This window comes from Panicum virgatum, chromosome 6K (genome assembly GCF_016808335.1).
Source record: "Panicum virgatum strain AP13 chromosome 6K, P.virgatum_v5, whole genome shotgun sequence".
In the NCBI taxonomy this organism is placed as follows: Eukaryota; Viridiplantae; Streptophyta; class Magnoliopsida; order Poales; family Poaceae; genus Panicum; species Panicum virgatum.
In genome coordinates, this window is record NC_053141.1 from 47,562,166 (window position 1) to 47,577,113 (window position 14,948).

Here is a 14,948-nt window from a genome sequence, read left to right on the forward strand (position 1 = left end):
TGATGGCGGGGTGGCGTGCGGGCGGCAGGTGCACGGCCGGCCCGTTGGGTGCCACGACGGCGTCGCGGCGCGTCGCCGAGCGCGTGTCGCGGCGTGCGCGTCAACGGGTAGGGCGCGGCAGGCTCGACGGGATGGGGGAGGGTGGGTCAGCGGGCGGGCAAGCAGGCGAGCGCGCACGGCTTGGCAGCGAGCACGGCGGGGCAGCGGCGCAGCGAGGCACGCGCAGGCAGCGCGCTCGAGTGCCTGCGCGCGCACAGAGCAGAGAGGGGAGGGTCAGCGAGGGAGAGAGAGAGGAGAGAGAGAAAAGGGAGTGGAGAGAGAAATAAAAGTCAGCGGTTTGACTTGGTCCAAACTCAAGATTTTCAATTGAAACTCGAAAAATTTTGAACACGAAAGTTGTTCAAAATTAAATTTCCTACAACTTTCCTTTTAGGAAAAACTTCATTTGAGCGATGATTTGAAAGTTAAAAATTTGAGTTCAAGTTTAAATGATCCCACTGTTTTTCGGGGGTTTTCTCAAAATTTCACGTTGTAACTTGAAAAACTTTAAATACGAAAGTTGTTTATCTTGTCAAACTCTACAACTTTCGTGTTGGGCAAAAGTTCACTTGAGCCAACGTGTGAGAGTTGACTTTTTGGTGTATTTAAACGGAACTCGGCTTTTAAGTAATCACCAAAATAGGGTTAACTGCGTCATTTGATGTTAATTGCATGTTTAAACAGTGCTAAACACCTGAGGTGTTACATAGTGGTACCGTCGTACTTCTCCGGCAGGTGCGGGCGGAACTTGGACGGCCATGCCACCGCGCGGAGGTGATCCGCCAGCGCAGCGCAACCCACCCCAGCCACCGGGGTGCCCGCCTGTATCCGGGCGTTTCCCAGAGGCTTGGGTGCCACTGCATCCAAGTCGGCGTTGAGGTTGCGGCCCTCAATGTTGAGGCGGCATTCTCGCGCTCTTTCCACGGAGATGCGGGCACCCCTCACCGTGGGGTAGCGCACAGACGCCGACGCACCACCCTGGCGCTGGTGGTAGGGTACCACCGCATTGCCAGGCGGAGGTCGTTGTCCAGTCCTTGTAGAACTGGGAAGGCCTGGGCCAGATGGAGGAGACGGTCAACGTCGTCCCGCCACTGCCTCAGGGCGTCTAGCGAGGCTGCAGCAGCCGGAGGGTTGCAAAGCAACTCTCTAGCTGCTGCCAGCGCTCCGCCGCTCGTAGCTTGTGAGGGTGCCCTTGACGGGTGCCCTGATTCTTGCTGACGTGTAGCGTGCGCCGCTACCGACGGTGGCTGCTCCACGGGCACGGTTGCCCCTGGCGCAGGAAGGCGAGAGGCGTGTGGCGCGGATGACGCTACACCCTCCATCGTCTCCACGTCGTCGTCATGGTGGAGTGCTCAACCACCCGAACCATGGAGATGAGCAAGAGATGAACTAAGACCAGCTAAACTCCCCTTACCTGGCGCGCCAAATGTCATGGTGTGCAAACCCACAGCCGGGTGGCGTAATGCACCCGCCTAAACCCAGAGGGTGAGTACTCGGGGGTTAGCTAGGATTAGCCCAATCTCGGTGGAAGAACGCGATGAACACAACAGATTTAGAGTGGTTCGGGCCGCCGGAGCGTAATACCCTATGTCCACTGTGTGTTATATTGCTTGTGCTCTCAAGAAGTTGAGAGCAGGGTTGTTCGGCGTGGAACCGAGCTTGTGTTGTGAGAGTCTTGGCGTGTCTTCGAGAGTCTGAAGTGTGCAGCGAGCGCCTCCCTTTTATATCTCAAGGGAGGCGCGTACATGGCCGTTGAGTCCCCGACAGGTGGGCCCAACGATGTAGTATAAAATGACATACTGTACAGACATTATGGCATTGCAGGCGACGGAGATCTCAATCATGGATTTCCTTGCTCTGCCCGTGGGAATCCTTCGTCCGGCATAGCCATGCCCTGTCTTGTCGAAACGGCGCCAGGGTGTAGCTTGCGGCGTTGCCTGCAGCGTAGCTGAACGGACCGTGTAGCTTGCGGCGTAGGCGGTATGATGAAAAGGTATTGTGCCGTCGTATCCATTTAATGCGGCAGACGGGCTCTGCGCGGATGCGGCGCATGTGGCTGCACTGTGTACCTCGGTAATATGCGGTCTACAGTGAGGCCTGACAAAGGCTGCCCCGCGTGCCGTGGCGGCAGAGCACGCCTCAACCACCCGCATTGAATGCGATGGGTGACTCGCGCCCGCGCCTGCGCCCGCGGGACACGTGGCACCCCCGGACCCCGCCCTGACGGTATGTTGGTTCTACGCGCGTGGGAGGTCCGGACGGACGCAGGGAGGTCTCAGACCCCTATGGGGGGTCCGAGCCCTCGGCTGTTGGCGCGGAGCTTCCCCTCCTCAGGGACACGTGGTGTCACCGGACCCATCCCAAAGCGGAGAGCGGGTCCAGGCCGTTGGCTCGGTGATGTAAGAGCCTGACCCGTGGGGCCCAGCTGCTCCGCCCCTTATGGCGTAGTTACGGATGATTACGCGAGTCCTGTCTTGCTGCAGTAGGAGTGGGTATCCCTGCTACAGGTACCGACACATGGTAATGGAGACTCCATTCGTCGTCTTCGTCTTGCTTTTTGTGGTCTTCGTCCAACAATTGGATTTGGTTCCTTGAGAGCTCTAGTGAGATTAAGTCCGTTTTTCGTGCATACTGAAGGGGGCGAGTTAGGGTGCCTTCTTTCCAATTCTTTATCTTTGGAATCTTTGATCCTCGATTATTGTTTTAAGTTAGTTTATGCTAAGATATCTTCCCATCAGCGGTTAAACCACCTGTCAGTGACTAGTTGCTGCAAGCTGCAAGCAATCGAAAGCAAAGCTCCATATCTGTCCAGTTTTCACTTCGAAAGCGAACACCATGTACAACTATCACTTGGAAAAGCATTGCAAGTGAAGAAGCTAAACATTGACTGTTCTGGCCCTATTTGTCAGTAGTGCTGAACTTGCATCTTGCACGCCAAATCTTGAAGCTGGCATACATCCAAACAATGAGGTATGCTCTTAGTGGCATTGATATAATTCTATATTTTGGAACTCACTTACTTGGAACACAATTAATCATCAGATCTCCTTGTTCAGATGGCCAAGACACCATTAGTATCTAACAAATTTCTCTACCTCGAGTGTTTGAGTATCACTCTTGAAGGATCGACGACCTTTTCTCGGAGCTTTGATTATTTTTCTATGGGTTCTTCTCCTTCCTTGGAGACTTTTATCTTGGACGTAAGCTGGGGTTTTCCTTCTAAGGTTTTAGTAACCATACTGTAGCCCTTAATTGAAAGCTTGTCTTTTACATCTGTAGGTATCACAACAACTAATGGAGCATCCCATCTATCACAGAATCCGTTTGTTCCCCTGTGTGAGGACTTCGGTTTATCAGACATGTCACATGCTCAGAGCCTGGCTAAACTAAGATGTTTCATCCTTGTCACATGCTCACAGCCTTCCGGCTAGCTTCCCTTTTGCTGACATCCTTATTCTCTCACTGGCATTGCTCATATATACATCATTCTCCCTTGTGTTTAATGTTCTAAAAGTGTGTTCATTGCACAATTAAGTAACACTATTTTAATTTCTATATGAAGCTAGTCATGTCGGTATTTTTATGTCTGTGCACCATCAGAAAATAATTTGTTGTCGTTTCGCAAAAAAAAAATTGTTGTCAATAGACTAATTTTTATATGTTTTTTCATCAACATCCGAAACATACTAATAACTACTGAATCAAAAATACTGACAAAAGGAGATACTGAGAAATACTGACGAGAAAACACTGAGAACTACCAACAACTACTGACTGGAAAATACTGCGAAATACTAACAAAGAGCACCGTATCATAGAACCGTTTCAATATATCTCAGTACAGTATCTCTCAGTATACGAGTTTTTAATTCAGTATAAATCTTCAGTAATGGCTTCAGTATAAACCAAGTTATTGTTTCCATGAATAAACAGAATGTAGTAGTTGAGTGTTCTTCATCTCAGTATCTCTCGTACATGTCTAGATTTGGTATTCAGTTTCTATCACTCTCTCAGTAGGAGTAAAGGACTGGAGGTGGGCAAACGCGCGGGCGGGCCGAGAGAAGAAGCCCATCTAGTCTAGAAGCCCATATTCGATTCGATGGTCCCACCCAAACAAGTGGCTAGTTGAGTTGAGAGGAGGTGGGGCCCAGCGACAGTGAGAGTCTCGTCTTCCTCCTGTAGGCTGTAGCCACTAGCCACAGGGAGGGAGGGAGCCGCTTCAGATCCGCCGAGCCCACCAGCCTCCCGCCCATGCGGCCGCCGGCGATGCTCCGCCGGGCCGCGGCGGCACTCGCGCTCGCGCTCGCGCTCGGGATCCTCGCCGCCGCGCCGGCCTCCGCATTCTACCTCCCCGGCGTCGCGCCCAACGACTTCCACAAGGTCCCGCTCCCTTCTCCTCCGCCTCACCTCCTAGTGCTTCTCTACGTTCCTTCCGCGCCGGGTCTCGACGGCTGCCTGTTTCCTTTCGGGTTACGGGTGGTGGGCTCCGTTCGGGATCTAGGCTTCCTCTGCTGGCTGTTGCTTCTGTGGAGTGGAGAGTAGGCTAGCTAGTCTCACGAATTGCATTTGGCTAGGTCCCTTGTTTGTTGTTTCAAATCTCTATGCTGAGGCAAAAACGTTAATAGCGCTGAAACTGAACCGTGCTGTGAGTACTCTATCTATAATGTACCCACTTGTATTCAAAATGCCTGGTCTGTCCAATTGGTACCAGATTGTGAGGTCACATGCTTCATTCAGGTGGTGTTTTCTTCAAGACTTTGTAACCCCAAACCTTTTTTGTTTCTGTTTCTTCTGTTCATTGATGCCTGGTGTAATAAGACAACTATAAGACATAAGTGTTTCACGGTCATTTGTGTGTCCATGCATGCACTCTTGCTAAATCTACTTCTACTTCAGATGAATGATTCGACGATCCAGTATTTTTGAAACCTCAGCATGTATGTGCTACGTATGGAAGCAAGTATCAAATGGTGTGTTAAAATCCTTTGAGCTATGGGGCAAAAAAATATCCTATCCCTCTTATAACCACAGCTTTACATTCACCTCTTCATCTGTAACACTTACCTTAGATATGTGTTGCATGTGCTCTGACCCGTATATACATAATTGTCTGCAGTACCTTAGATATGTGTTGCATGTGCTCTGACCCGTATATACATAATTGTCTGCAGAAAGATCCACTTTTGGTGAAGGTGAATAAGTTGACATCCACAAAGACACAACTTCCCTACTCCTACTACTCTCTTCCTTTCTGCAAGCCGGACTCAATAGTTGACAGCGCAGAGAATCTTGGAGAAGTTCTTCGTGGTGACCGCATTGAGAACTCCCCTTATGTGGTTAGTACACGTTTCGTGTTTGACATGTTCACATTTGTAATTTTAATGTACCAAATCAATGAGTGTCATCTATTCTGTTGTTCGAGCTGTAGTTTGAGATGAGAGAGCCCAAGATGTGCCAGATTGTCTGCAGATCATCAATTGATGATAAACAAGCAAAGGAGCTCAAGGAAAAGATAGGTGATGAGTATCGGGTGAACATGTATGTATTTTATATGTGATACTGTAATGCATTTTATACGTGATACTGTAATTTTGATTGCATGATAGATACTGGAGTTACATGATGAAACTTTCTTCACAGGATTCTTGATAACCTCCCACTAGTTGTTCCTATCGCATGGCAGGATAGGAATGCTATTGTTTATCAGGGTGGATATCATGTTGGTGTCAAGGGGCAGTATGCTGGTGTAAGTTTGTGTGCTCAGCTGATCGCTTTTGTTTCAACAGTCTATAGTTCTCCCCCTTTTTTTTTTTGAGTGGCTGCAGTTATCTTATTTGAAAATATATATGTTATAGAGCAAGGATGAGAAGGTCTTTATCCACAACCACTTGACATTTTTTGTTAAATACCACAAGGATGAAACTACAGAACTCTCTAGAATTGTTGGATTTGAGGTCAAACCATTCAGGTTTGTTTTAACTTATTCTTGCCACATTTTATTTGTTTGACATCTGTTACATGATGACACTATTTTGTTCACTCCCTTATGTGTCTTTCTTATGCTTCTGGTGCCAGTATTAACCATCAGTTTGAAGGCCAATGGAATGATAAAAACACTCGTTTGATCACATGTGATCCTCATTCCAGCAAGCTTGTGACAAACTCAGATACTCCTCAGGAGGTTGAAGCTGGAAAGGAAATCATATTTACCTATGATGTTGGCTTTGAGGTAATATTTCTTATGGCTTTTCTCCTTCCCTTTTGTATTGTAACACCTTTCATTAATAGTTAATAATACATTTTAATGTTTTCTGGTTTGCTTGGCATTTCTTTACAGGAGAGTGATGTCAAGTGGGCTTCTCGCTGGGACACCTACCTGCTAATGACAGATGATCAAATTCACTGGTTTTCCATTGTGAACTCTCTCATGATCGTACTCTTCTTATCTGGGATGCTGGCCATGATTATGCTCCGCACTCTGTATAGAGATATCTCCAGGTACAACCAGCTTGAAACTGAAGAAGAAGCCCAGGAGGAGACAGGATGGAAGCTTGTTCATGGAGATGTGTTCCGCCCTCCTGAAAACTCTGACTTACTCTGTGTCTGTGTTGGGACTGGTGTTCAGTTCTTTGGTATGCTGCTAGTAACCATGATTTTCGCTGTTCTGGGATTCCTTTCGCCATCAAACCGAGGCGGGCTGATGACTGCCATGCTGCTCACTTGGGTCCTGATGGGATTGTTTGCTGGATATGCTTCTTCACGCTTCTATAAGATGTTTAAAGGATCAGAATGGAAGAGTATCACCCTAAGGACTGCTTTCCTGTTTCCTGGGATTGCTTTCGGTATTTTCTTCATCCTGAATGCTCTTATATGGGGGGAGAAGTCGTCTGGTGCTGTTCCTTTCACCACAATGTTTGCCTTGGTACTCCTTTGGTTTGGTATCTCTGTTCCTCTTGTATTTGTTGGGAGCTATCTGGGGTTCAAGCAACCTGCCATTGAGGCTCCAGTGAAGACTAACAAGATCCCAAGACAGGTCCCTGAGCAGGCTTGGTACATGAACCCTTCCTTCACCATTCTTATTGGTGGCATTCTACCATTTGGGGCAGTCTTCATTGAGCTCTTCTTCATCCTCACGTCAATTTGGCTTCACCAGTTCTACTACATCTTTGGCTTCCTTTTCCTGGTGTTCATTATCCTCATCATCACCTGTGCGGAGATTACGATCGTGCTTTGCTATTTCCAACTGTGCAGTGAGGACTATAACTGGTGGTGGAGGTCCTATCTCACCTCGGGATCATCTGCAATCTACCTCTTCCTGTATGCCGGGTTCTACTTCTTCACAAAGCTGCAGATCACAAAACTGGTGTCAGGCATACTGTACTTTGGCTACATGCTTCTGGCCTCGTTTGCGTTCTGTGTGCTCACTGGTACAATCGGGTTCTGCGCCTGCTTCTGGTTCACGAGATTGATCTACTCATCTGTTAAGATCGACTAGGTTTGCTGACATGAGACTGCAGAGTTTGATACCAGTACGGTTATCATGAAAACTGTATTTTAGGTGTTCACGGCGAAAACAATTTATACCCAGTGTGGTTCAGAGATGAAGATGACATACATCGGCAGTTCGGCACTATGGAGTTATGTAAGGACGCGGGAGTATAGGACACTACTGTGAGCTTCATATGGAGCATTTTTTTTATTTCTTGTATTATTACAAACTAGTGTATAAATTTAATTCGTAGATACTCGTTTATAATTATGTGTCATCTCCTTTCTTTCTACCTCTGCATGACGTGTTTGTGTGGTTAACTGAACACATGGTCCTGGTTGCCAACCAGTAGATGAATTGTTCTGAAATTATAATAAGAACATTGCTCTGTTTAGAAGAATGAGTTCCGTTTGGTCATCTCCTCCTGAAATTGCTTCGACTAGCTTTTCGTTACTACATATGTTGAGAGATGATTTTGTTGTGGATCTCTGCGATCTGAATGCTACATAGCCTTCATGTTAGTATCCATTCAGAATCAAGTCATGAAACTGTGGTATCATCGTTTCACCAAATTGTTGGTGCGGGAGCTCGTGCTCCCACCGCGCAGCTCGGCACAGGCAACAGCCGCAGCCGGGCGCCGGTAACGGCCTGATGCCCCGTGCCCTGCGCGTCGACGTAGTACCAGCGCTAGTGCAGGAGCCGGGTGTACCTGCCCGGCCGCGCTGTCGTGTCGTGCGTTGCCAACAAGTTGTCGAGGCACTCCGGCGTCGTGGTTGTCGGCATCAAAAGCTCCTCGTGGTTGTTCTGTGTTCCATCACGGCATCGGCCTGGTGGTCGTTGCAGTTACGTCCAGAGAGGGTGGGACCCTCAGATCGGACGGACGTTCACGGCCGCGATCAACGGACCCTTTCCAGTTTCCACGCCCCTCTGGCTCTGGGCGCTCCAGCGCTGACGATCCGCTGCTCCACCCAAAAACGCAGCAGCAGCCGGCCACGATCCAGGCGTAACCTCAGGCCACGATCCAGTCAACTCGAGTGCACATAGCTCGCTGTACTCCAGGAGCACGACGGCCGGACGGACCGGCGACTGGCGTCCAGTTCAGGCAATCACAACAAATAGCTACTAACATTTATGCTTGCTTATTCAACCATTATTACTCTAGTTATCACAACCAGGTCACTTGGATAGCGTTTATGTTTGATTACATAGGAACTGACAGAGGTGTCCTTTCACAGGGAAAAATAAGATAAAACAGTAGGATAAACGAGGGGTTTTATACTTTATAATAAGCAAAATGGCCTTATTCATATGCGGGCAGGGGAACTTACAGAGGCTTGCACAAAAACTGCAGCTCTCCTTAAGGCTAGCCACTAAGGAATCATCATATGATGCAATGAGAAGGAGACAAATACTGGAGGAGGGGAAAAAAGGAGAAACTATTCAAGAAACTAAACTTCCATCCAAAGTTGGCAAAGATCTATCCTAGTGTACATGATCGCTTGACCAAAAGCGCAAGAAGCCATCTTCGCCAATGTCTTAGTTTTCAGCACCAACATCCCTGTATGTGCAGCCCCCAACATTTTGATCAGGAAGCGTATGGATGATATTTCGAGTGCAGTGCAGCCCAGCCACATCGATCAAGAGTCCCTATGACAAACCACTCTGCTTAACTTCGACCGGCTTCACAGGAACAGACGGATCACCCCCACACGCTTTTTCGGACAAAGGGCTTACGGTCTTGGACTCGCCAAGCCGCACAGCCTGAGCAAAACTCTTGGTGATATGCCCCACAAGATCAGTAGGCACAGTAAAGGGCTTCTTGGGTTCAACAGCAACAGAAGTGGATATATGTTGCTGATGCAGCCGTGCCTTATTTTCCTGCAGCGCTTTCTCACGCTCCTCATAAAAGTCAAAGTCGTCAAGGATTGACGCATCATCATCATGGTTCTTAAAGATCTTCAGCATCTCTAGTCCTTGCTCTAGTTTCACCTACAATAGGCTCAAACAAGCACAGGTGTCACACTAAATAGGCAATGCATTAATACAGTCAAATTTCAGTATGAAAATAAAATGGAAAATAAAGGCACAGAATATTAACAGCTGAACTGGAAGCATGAATGGCACATCCGAGCTAGTATGCGATATGTATCTCATGAAAAAAGGAGAGATATGTACAACAAGAATAAAAATGTAAATTAAACAAATGAAGAGAGAGAAATCCAAGTACCTCCTGTGTGTCTCGGCTATTCGTTACAGGTTTATTTTCGTTGTTTTCAAGAATTATATGGCGGAATAGATTATTGGGGACATCCTTCACTATGTGCCACTTAACAGGAAACTGACCAGTCCACTTATCTTGCTGCCAGTAATCCACACTCTTCTCAAAGTCCACTGGACCGATCATCTCAGCAACACCACAGAATTGTGCACTAGCATTCACCTGTATATTTTTGTACCAATTTTACATTATTAGCACGAAATAACAAGATGGGAAGTAAAAAGGACTCACTGTCTCAAACAAAACAATAACTAAGATGATGCTTTAGTTACCGAAAACAACAGAAAAATGGGGCAGTGCTCTTCCTTCTCCTTAGCTTCACGATAAGCTGAGTCCAGTTTCTTGTTTCCATTTGTGGTGCTAGCCCAAACACCATATTTGACGCTCTTGTGCACATTATCTTCACTGTATGATTTTATGATGAAAAATCTGGCATTTGTGTACTCTGTGACAAAGTCAGGTCTATTGTATAACTCACAACCAACTCCTATAGAAGGCTTCTCATCATTACTGTCACCCTCTGGTTGCTTCTTAGGCTTAGTAGCACGCGGACCCCGACTTTGTTCATTGAGAAAGTCAAGCGGGCCATTGCAGCTGCAAATAAGGGCATTACCCCTTCCTCTTCTGCGCCCTTTCTCCATGGAGATGGAATTTCTACCATTAACGCCAAAGCCAGGGAAGGATCCCCCACAATTACTGGCCTGTGGAAATATCCCACCATGAGAGAAACCCCGTCCATAGGAGTCAGCTGGGGATCCGAAACCGTAAAAGGGCTTCTGGTGAGGTGATGGCTGAAATCGAGGAAACCAAATAAATATCAGAAGGCAGATCTACAAGTAAGTAAATTCAATCATGCAGAAATACATTCCTGTCTCCTAGAAATTGATTTTTCAGTCTTTCTGAACATATCATAAGCATCACCATAAAAACAACAACTTGGAATTCCAGGCAATTGTGAGTAACCCCCAGAGAAGTGACAGGTGGATGCAGACAAGAGCAGAATTTGAGTTGCAGCTGGTGGCTACAATCAAGTCTGATATTTAAATATCAACAACGAATATGAAAAGGCACTAGCTGGTATACTGAAGTGTAGGTTTTACATTGTTCTTCATGGATTTGGTGAAGCTAAGATTTGTTTCTGAAGCAAAAAGCTAACCCCAAGATTCCCATGAGAGAGAGTAAATTGTGCAAAAAGCTGCATCCATGAATTCTTAAGTCCTATTTGAGGGAAGATAAACATAGGGTTAGCAATGAGAATACAATACCATTCCTGAAGCCATTGGAAAGTTGCTTTGGCCAAAGGCTGAAACACCACCAACAGGTTGAGGTGAAGCTGCAGGTGATGGAAATGACCCAGTTCCTTCTGAAGATCTGAACCATTCTGAAAGATATAATCAAAGGGCACAAAGTTAAGGTCTCACCTAGAACACAAGACCTAAATCAACTGAACAAAGCACAAAGGTAGATAATAACCAGGTCTTGGGCCAAAAAGGAAGCTGTTCGGACTCAGAGTATGAGTATCAGCAATAAAACCTCCTTGTGTTGGGTCAATCGGCATCATTGTATCACCCTGTGATATTGGAGTAGGAGAGCTTAAATATGGCATGCCAGGTGGTACTGACTGCTGGTAGTAAGGAGCCGAGAAGGAGAACTGCTGAGGGGAGTAGAGCTGACCATCTCCACTAACAGCAGTCGGTACAGGTGATATGATAGGAGAATAATGAGCATATGGGTCATATCCATATCCACCATGGAACATCAATGAAGGGTCCTCATTGTACACAACCTTCAAGAAAAGACAAATTTAGAGAAGTGCTCTTTGGAAAATTTTTAACAAAGGAATTTTTTTCTACTTACTGTTGGACCCACTTCCAATCCTTCGACACTCATGTAAGGAGGATATGTGTCCCATTCTTGTGGAGGGTTTTCGTATCCTGAGCCTGCTCATAGAGGGTTAACTATGTTATGGATCCAACAAACATTCATCAACTGTGATGAGAGCTGCAAAATCAACAATATCAAATAAAACAAAATAAGTGAATCAAAGGAGTCCACCGCAAAAACAGATTTACATATTCTATTGATCTATTCCTGACAAGCATAGGTAGTTTCATAGATAAAGACATCAATAGCACCTCCTAGTACATATGTCTCAAACTTTTGAAATAATCGCTTCTTTATGTTTCCCTAGGTTATTATTTCAACCTATACAGCACAATGCATAAGTTCATGCTCTGTAACAGAGAATGGAGAGGGAATGCAAAACATTACATAAAGTGTGAAGAGAGGCCATAAGCAAGCTGACCTTGGTAATAGAATGGCTGCGCCTGAGAAGCATAAAAGTTGTGTGGATATGCAGCATTATGGTCCCCATCTATGTTGGATGTGCCAGCTTGGGTTTGGCCTTCACTTGGTATATCGAGAACATTTGAATCAACTGAAATTGGGGGCAAAGTTGCTTTCTCATCCTTGCTGGGAACATGCTGAGGTAGATGGTTGATACAGTCAGCAAAAAATGTAAACAAAAAGTGAAGGCAATGTATTGAAAAGTAAGTACCTGTTCTTTAGGCTTCTCAGTGAGACCAATCTTTTGTTCGACATCAGCTATTGGCTCCTGCTTGTCCATGGAGCCTGAAACAACAAGGTTCAACAAGTGAGGATATCCAATGCTAAGCAGAGTAAATAATATTGCTGCTACCTAGATAACCTTTGTTCTGGCCCTACCAATTTCATTTTTTTTTAAAAAAAAGGTCACTATACCACAGATCTATATGGAGTAAGACTAATGTCTACTTATTTAAGTAGCAACAAAAGATAATTGCTTCCACAGCATACTTACATCTAGAGACCATGTGATCCTACATGCAATGCATACTGCATTTAATTCCTAAGGAAACATGTCGATCATAGACAAAAGCATGCACAAGAAGTAACAATCATCAGCACTTGAAATTCCCGTACTTTGTAGCACGTACTTGGCAGTCTAACCTACATGGTTATTGACTTTGAAGTTAAGATGCATACACGATTCACACAAATCCTATGATCAGTCAAAACAAGACCAGATCACAACTAAGGCGTAAGGTCTCTCCAGAAAAATTTAGCCTCATGACAGTGATGGACGTCCTGCCACAACCCTCTGCTTTAGCACGGTCTGCACCAACCATTAACATGACGTACACTCGTGCCACAACCCCTGCTTCTGAAGCCCGTTCAGGCATCTACAATCACGTCCGACCCACCCGAATTGACTGTGCATCTCTACGGATCGGAAAGCACACGCACGTGACACTTTGTACACCGTACCCAACCAATCAAACGTGACATTGATACGCACACCCAAAGCGTACGAACCTGTAAACGTCCCGTTGCTCCTAACAAAAAGGACTCGCAATGCGTGAAGCGGAAGCGGAAGCGGAAGCTTGGGCGATTCCGCAGGGCCTTGGCTGCTGGAATCAGGAGTGTACACCATGCCAAGCAAGAAGCCCGATCGACTCGATTGCAGACTCCTGATTCCCGGACCAATTTATTCCGTAACTCGAAATCACAGCATTGGCGACGCCTGAACCCGAATTCGCATAAGATCTCACGCACGCACAGTGACACGGCGGAGCAGATCGGCGACAAACCGGATGGGTCGAAGAGGAAGAAGGATTTTGGATTTGGAAGCTGATCCAATCAAACCATAACAAAAAGATGGTGCGAGAAACGGAGAAGCGATCAAAGCGAGCTACAGCTCCCGTAACATACCGGCAATAAGAAGGAAGGAACCGATCAGTCGGGGCTGGGAGGGATCTCCGCTCCAGGGAGCGTCGAGGGCGCGCCTACTACGATGGGAGGGGGATGAGGAGGAGCGGTGGAAGGACGCCCGGATCGGCGCGGAGGCCGGCAGATCTGGCGACCGGATCGGGATCCCACACCTGTCTGCGGCTCGTGATCTGATGAGAGGAGAGGAGGGGAGGGGATGGACCTCGCCCCCTTTTCTCTCCGTTGCGCGGTTTTATTTTTTTATTCCTAGTTATTATCTATAGGTGGCGTTTGGATTTGGGTTTTGAAAAGAGAGAGAGACAAGAACAAGCATTTATTATATACGTAGTATAATACAAAAACACAAATTGTGTATACTTACCATTCAACAAGGTACATAGAGATCCGGTTAAACCGAAAAGATTATTTTTGCAATTTTTATTAATTTTCTTTTCAGAGGTGTGAGTGTGTGACTGTACTAGTCGAAGTATAACCATGAATTAACAAAACGTACAATAAATATGGAACTAGGATTTATATGATCTTAGTTTGAAGCAGCTATCAAATGTAGGCGAAACCACAATTTGTACAATATTTTTTATTCTTAGTTATTATTTATGTTTGTTGGATTTGGATTTTGAAAAGGAAGACATGAACAAGTATTTATAATAAACCATAAATTCAACATATCTGATCCATGTTCGTGCCGGAGTTAAACAAACCAATACCCACGGGATCTTAAAGCTGTTAAGTTAGATCATTTTTTTTGGACAGTTATTAAGCTGGATTGTGACTCCGAGGTTTTACTAGGAAATTACCAAACGCTAGCTAAACACTATAACATATCCAATGTGTTGCTGACTTGGCCGGGCAGGCGAAATGTACAGCCGCGCAAGTCAAGTCAAGATCCATCCAAGAAGACGACACGCCAGATGCAATTACTCTCGAGTAACCTTACCTTTTCAGTCCTTTGATCTTGGTATAGATCCAATCTAGTACGATTGGTCTAGCTGTTTAATTAATTAAGGAATCCAGATTGGTGGCTGATCGGATCGGATCTAACATCCAGGCTTGAAAGTTTCTCAATAACTCCAATTAACTACAGAGGTTAAGAACTGAATGCCTACACTTGTGCGTCGATTAACAGTGAAAACAAAACAATGGAGGACGAGGTCATAAAGGTTCCGACTACTTGTCACTTCACTGCCTGCCGGGCAATGAAATGGAGGATGAGATAGGGATGCATTGAAGCTAACATAACAAATCCGTTGTAGTCTAGCTGGTTAGGATACTCGGCTCTCACCCGAGAGACCCGGGTTCGAGTCCCGGCAACGGAAATTCTATTTTTTTTTGTTTGCATTTTTTGGGGGTTCCCTCGTGGGCCGACGAACTATC

General features: G+C 46.1%; 2 protein-coding genes and 1 non-coding gene across 4 annotated transcripts; 2 read left to right on the forward strand and 1 right to left on the reverse strand.

Moving 5' to 3' along the window:
• Positions 1-4,186: 4,186 nt before the first annotated feature.
• Positions 4,187-7,930, forward strand: LOC120713812 (transmembrane 9 superfamily member 9-like). Its single transcript, XM_039999790.1, has 7 exons — positions 4,187-4,419; positions 5,211-5,375; positions 5,468-5,577; positions 5,680-5,785; positions 5,895-6,007; positions 6,115-6,268; positions 6,377-7,930. Exons 1-7 carry the CDS (start codon positions 4,291-4,293, stop codon positions 7,532-7,534), a joined length of 1,935 nt encoding a protein of 644 aa, XP_039855724.1. The 5' UTR covers positions 4,187-4,290; the 3' UTR covers positions 7,535-7,930.
• A 718-nt stretch (positions 7,931-8,648) lies between these two features.
• On the reverse strand, positions 8,649-13,824 carry LOC120713811 (YTH domain-containing protein ECT2-like). Of its 2 annotated transcripts, none has more exons than XM_039999789.1 (9): positions 13,557-13,824; positions 12,364-12,437; positions 12,112-12,289; positions 11,664-11,746; positions 11,280-11,592; positions 11,072-11,187; positions 10,079-10,597; positions 9,756-9,968; positions 8,649-9,517 (listed from the first exon to the last, which is right to left on the reverse strand). In XM_039999789.1, the coding sequence occupies exons 2-9, from the start codon at positions 12,430-12,432 to the stop codon at positions 9,176-9,178; spliced, it is 1,833 nt and encodes a 610-aa protein (XP_039855723.1). In that variant the 5' UTR covers positions 12,433-12,437; positions 13,557-13,824; the 3' UTR covers positions 8,649-9,175. The 2 variants fall into 2 exon arrangements, with proteins under 2 accessions (XP_039855723.1, XP_039855722.1); XM_039999788.1 differs by lacking the exon at positions 13,557-13,824 and adding an exon at positions 13,161-13,457.
• Positions 13,825-14,817: 993 nt separating this feature from the next.
• TRNAE-CUC lies at positions 14,818-14,890 on the forward strand. The gene has a single exon. It is a non-coding gene; the product is annotated as a tRNA-Glu (tRNA).
• The last annotated feature ends 58 nt before the right edge of the window (positions 14,891-14,948 follow it).

Excerpts from the sequence above, each read along its gene's own strand:
- LOC120713812 (XM_039999790.1), top strand. The coding sequence starts at position 4,291 with ATGCGGCCGCCGGCGATGCTCCGCCGGGCCGCGGCGGCACTCGCGCTC. Across the intron at positions 5,376-5,467 it reads TTGAGAACTCCCCTTATGTG|TTTGAGATGAGAGAGCCCAA; the intron begins GTTAGTACACGT and ends TTCGAGCTGTAG. Across the intron at positions 5,578-5,679 it reads GATGAGTATCGGGTGAACAT|GATTCTTGATAACCTCCCAC; the intron begins GTATGTATTTTA and ends CTTTCTTCACAG.
- LOC120713811 (XM_039999788.1), bottom strand. The coding sequence starts at position 13,278 with ATGGTGTACACTCCTGATTCCAGCAGCCAAGGCCCTGCGGAATCGCCC. Across the intron at positions 11,188-11,279 it reads CCTTTTTGGCCCAAGACCTG|AATGGTTCAGATCTTCAGAA; the intron begins GTTATTATCTAC and ends TATATCTTTCAG. Across the intron at positions 9,969-10,078 it reads CCATTTTTCTGTTGTTTTCG|GTGAATGCTAGTGCACAATT; the intron begins GTAACTAAAGCA and ends AAAAATATACAG.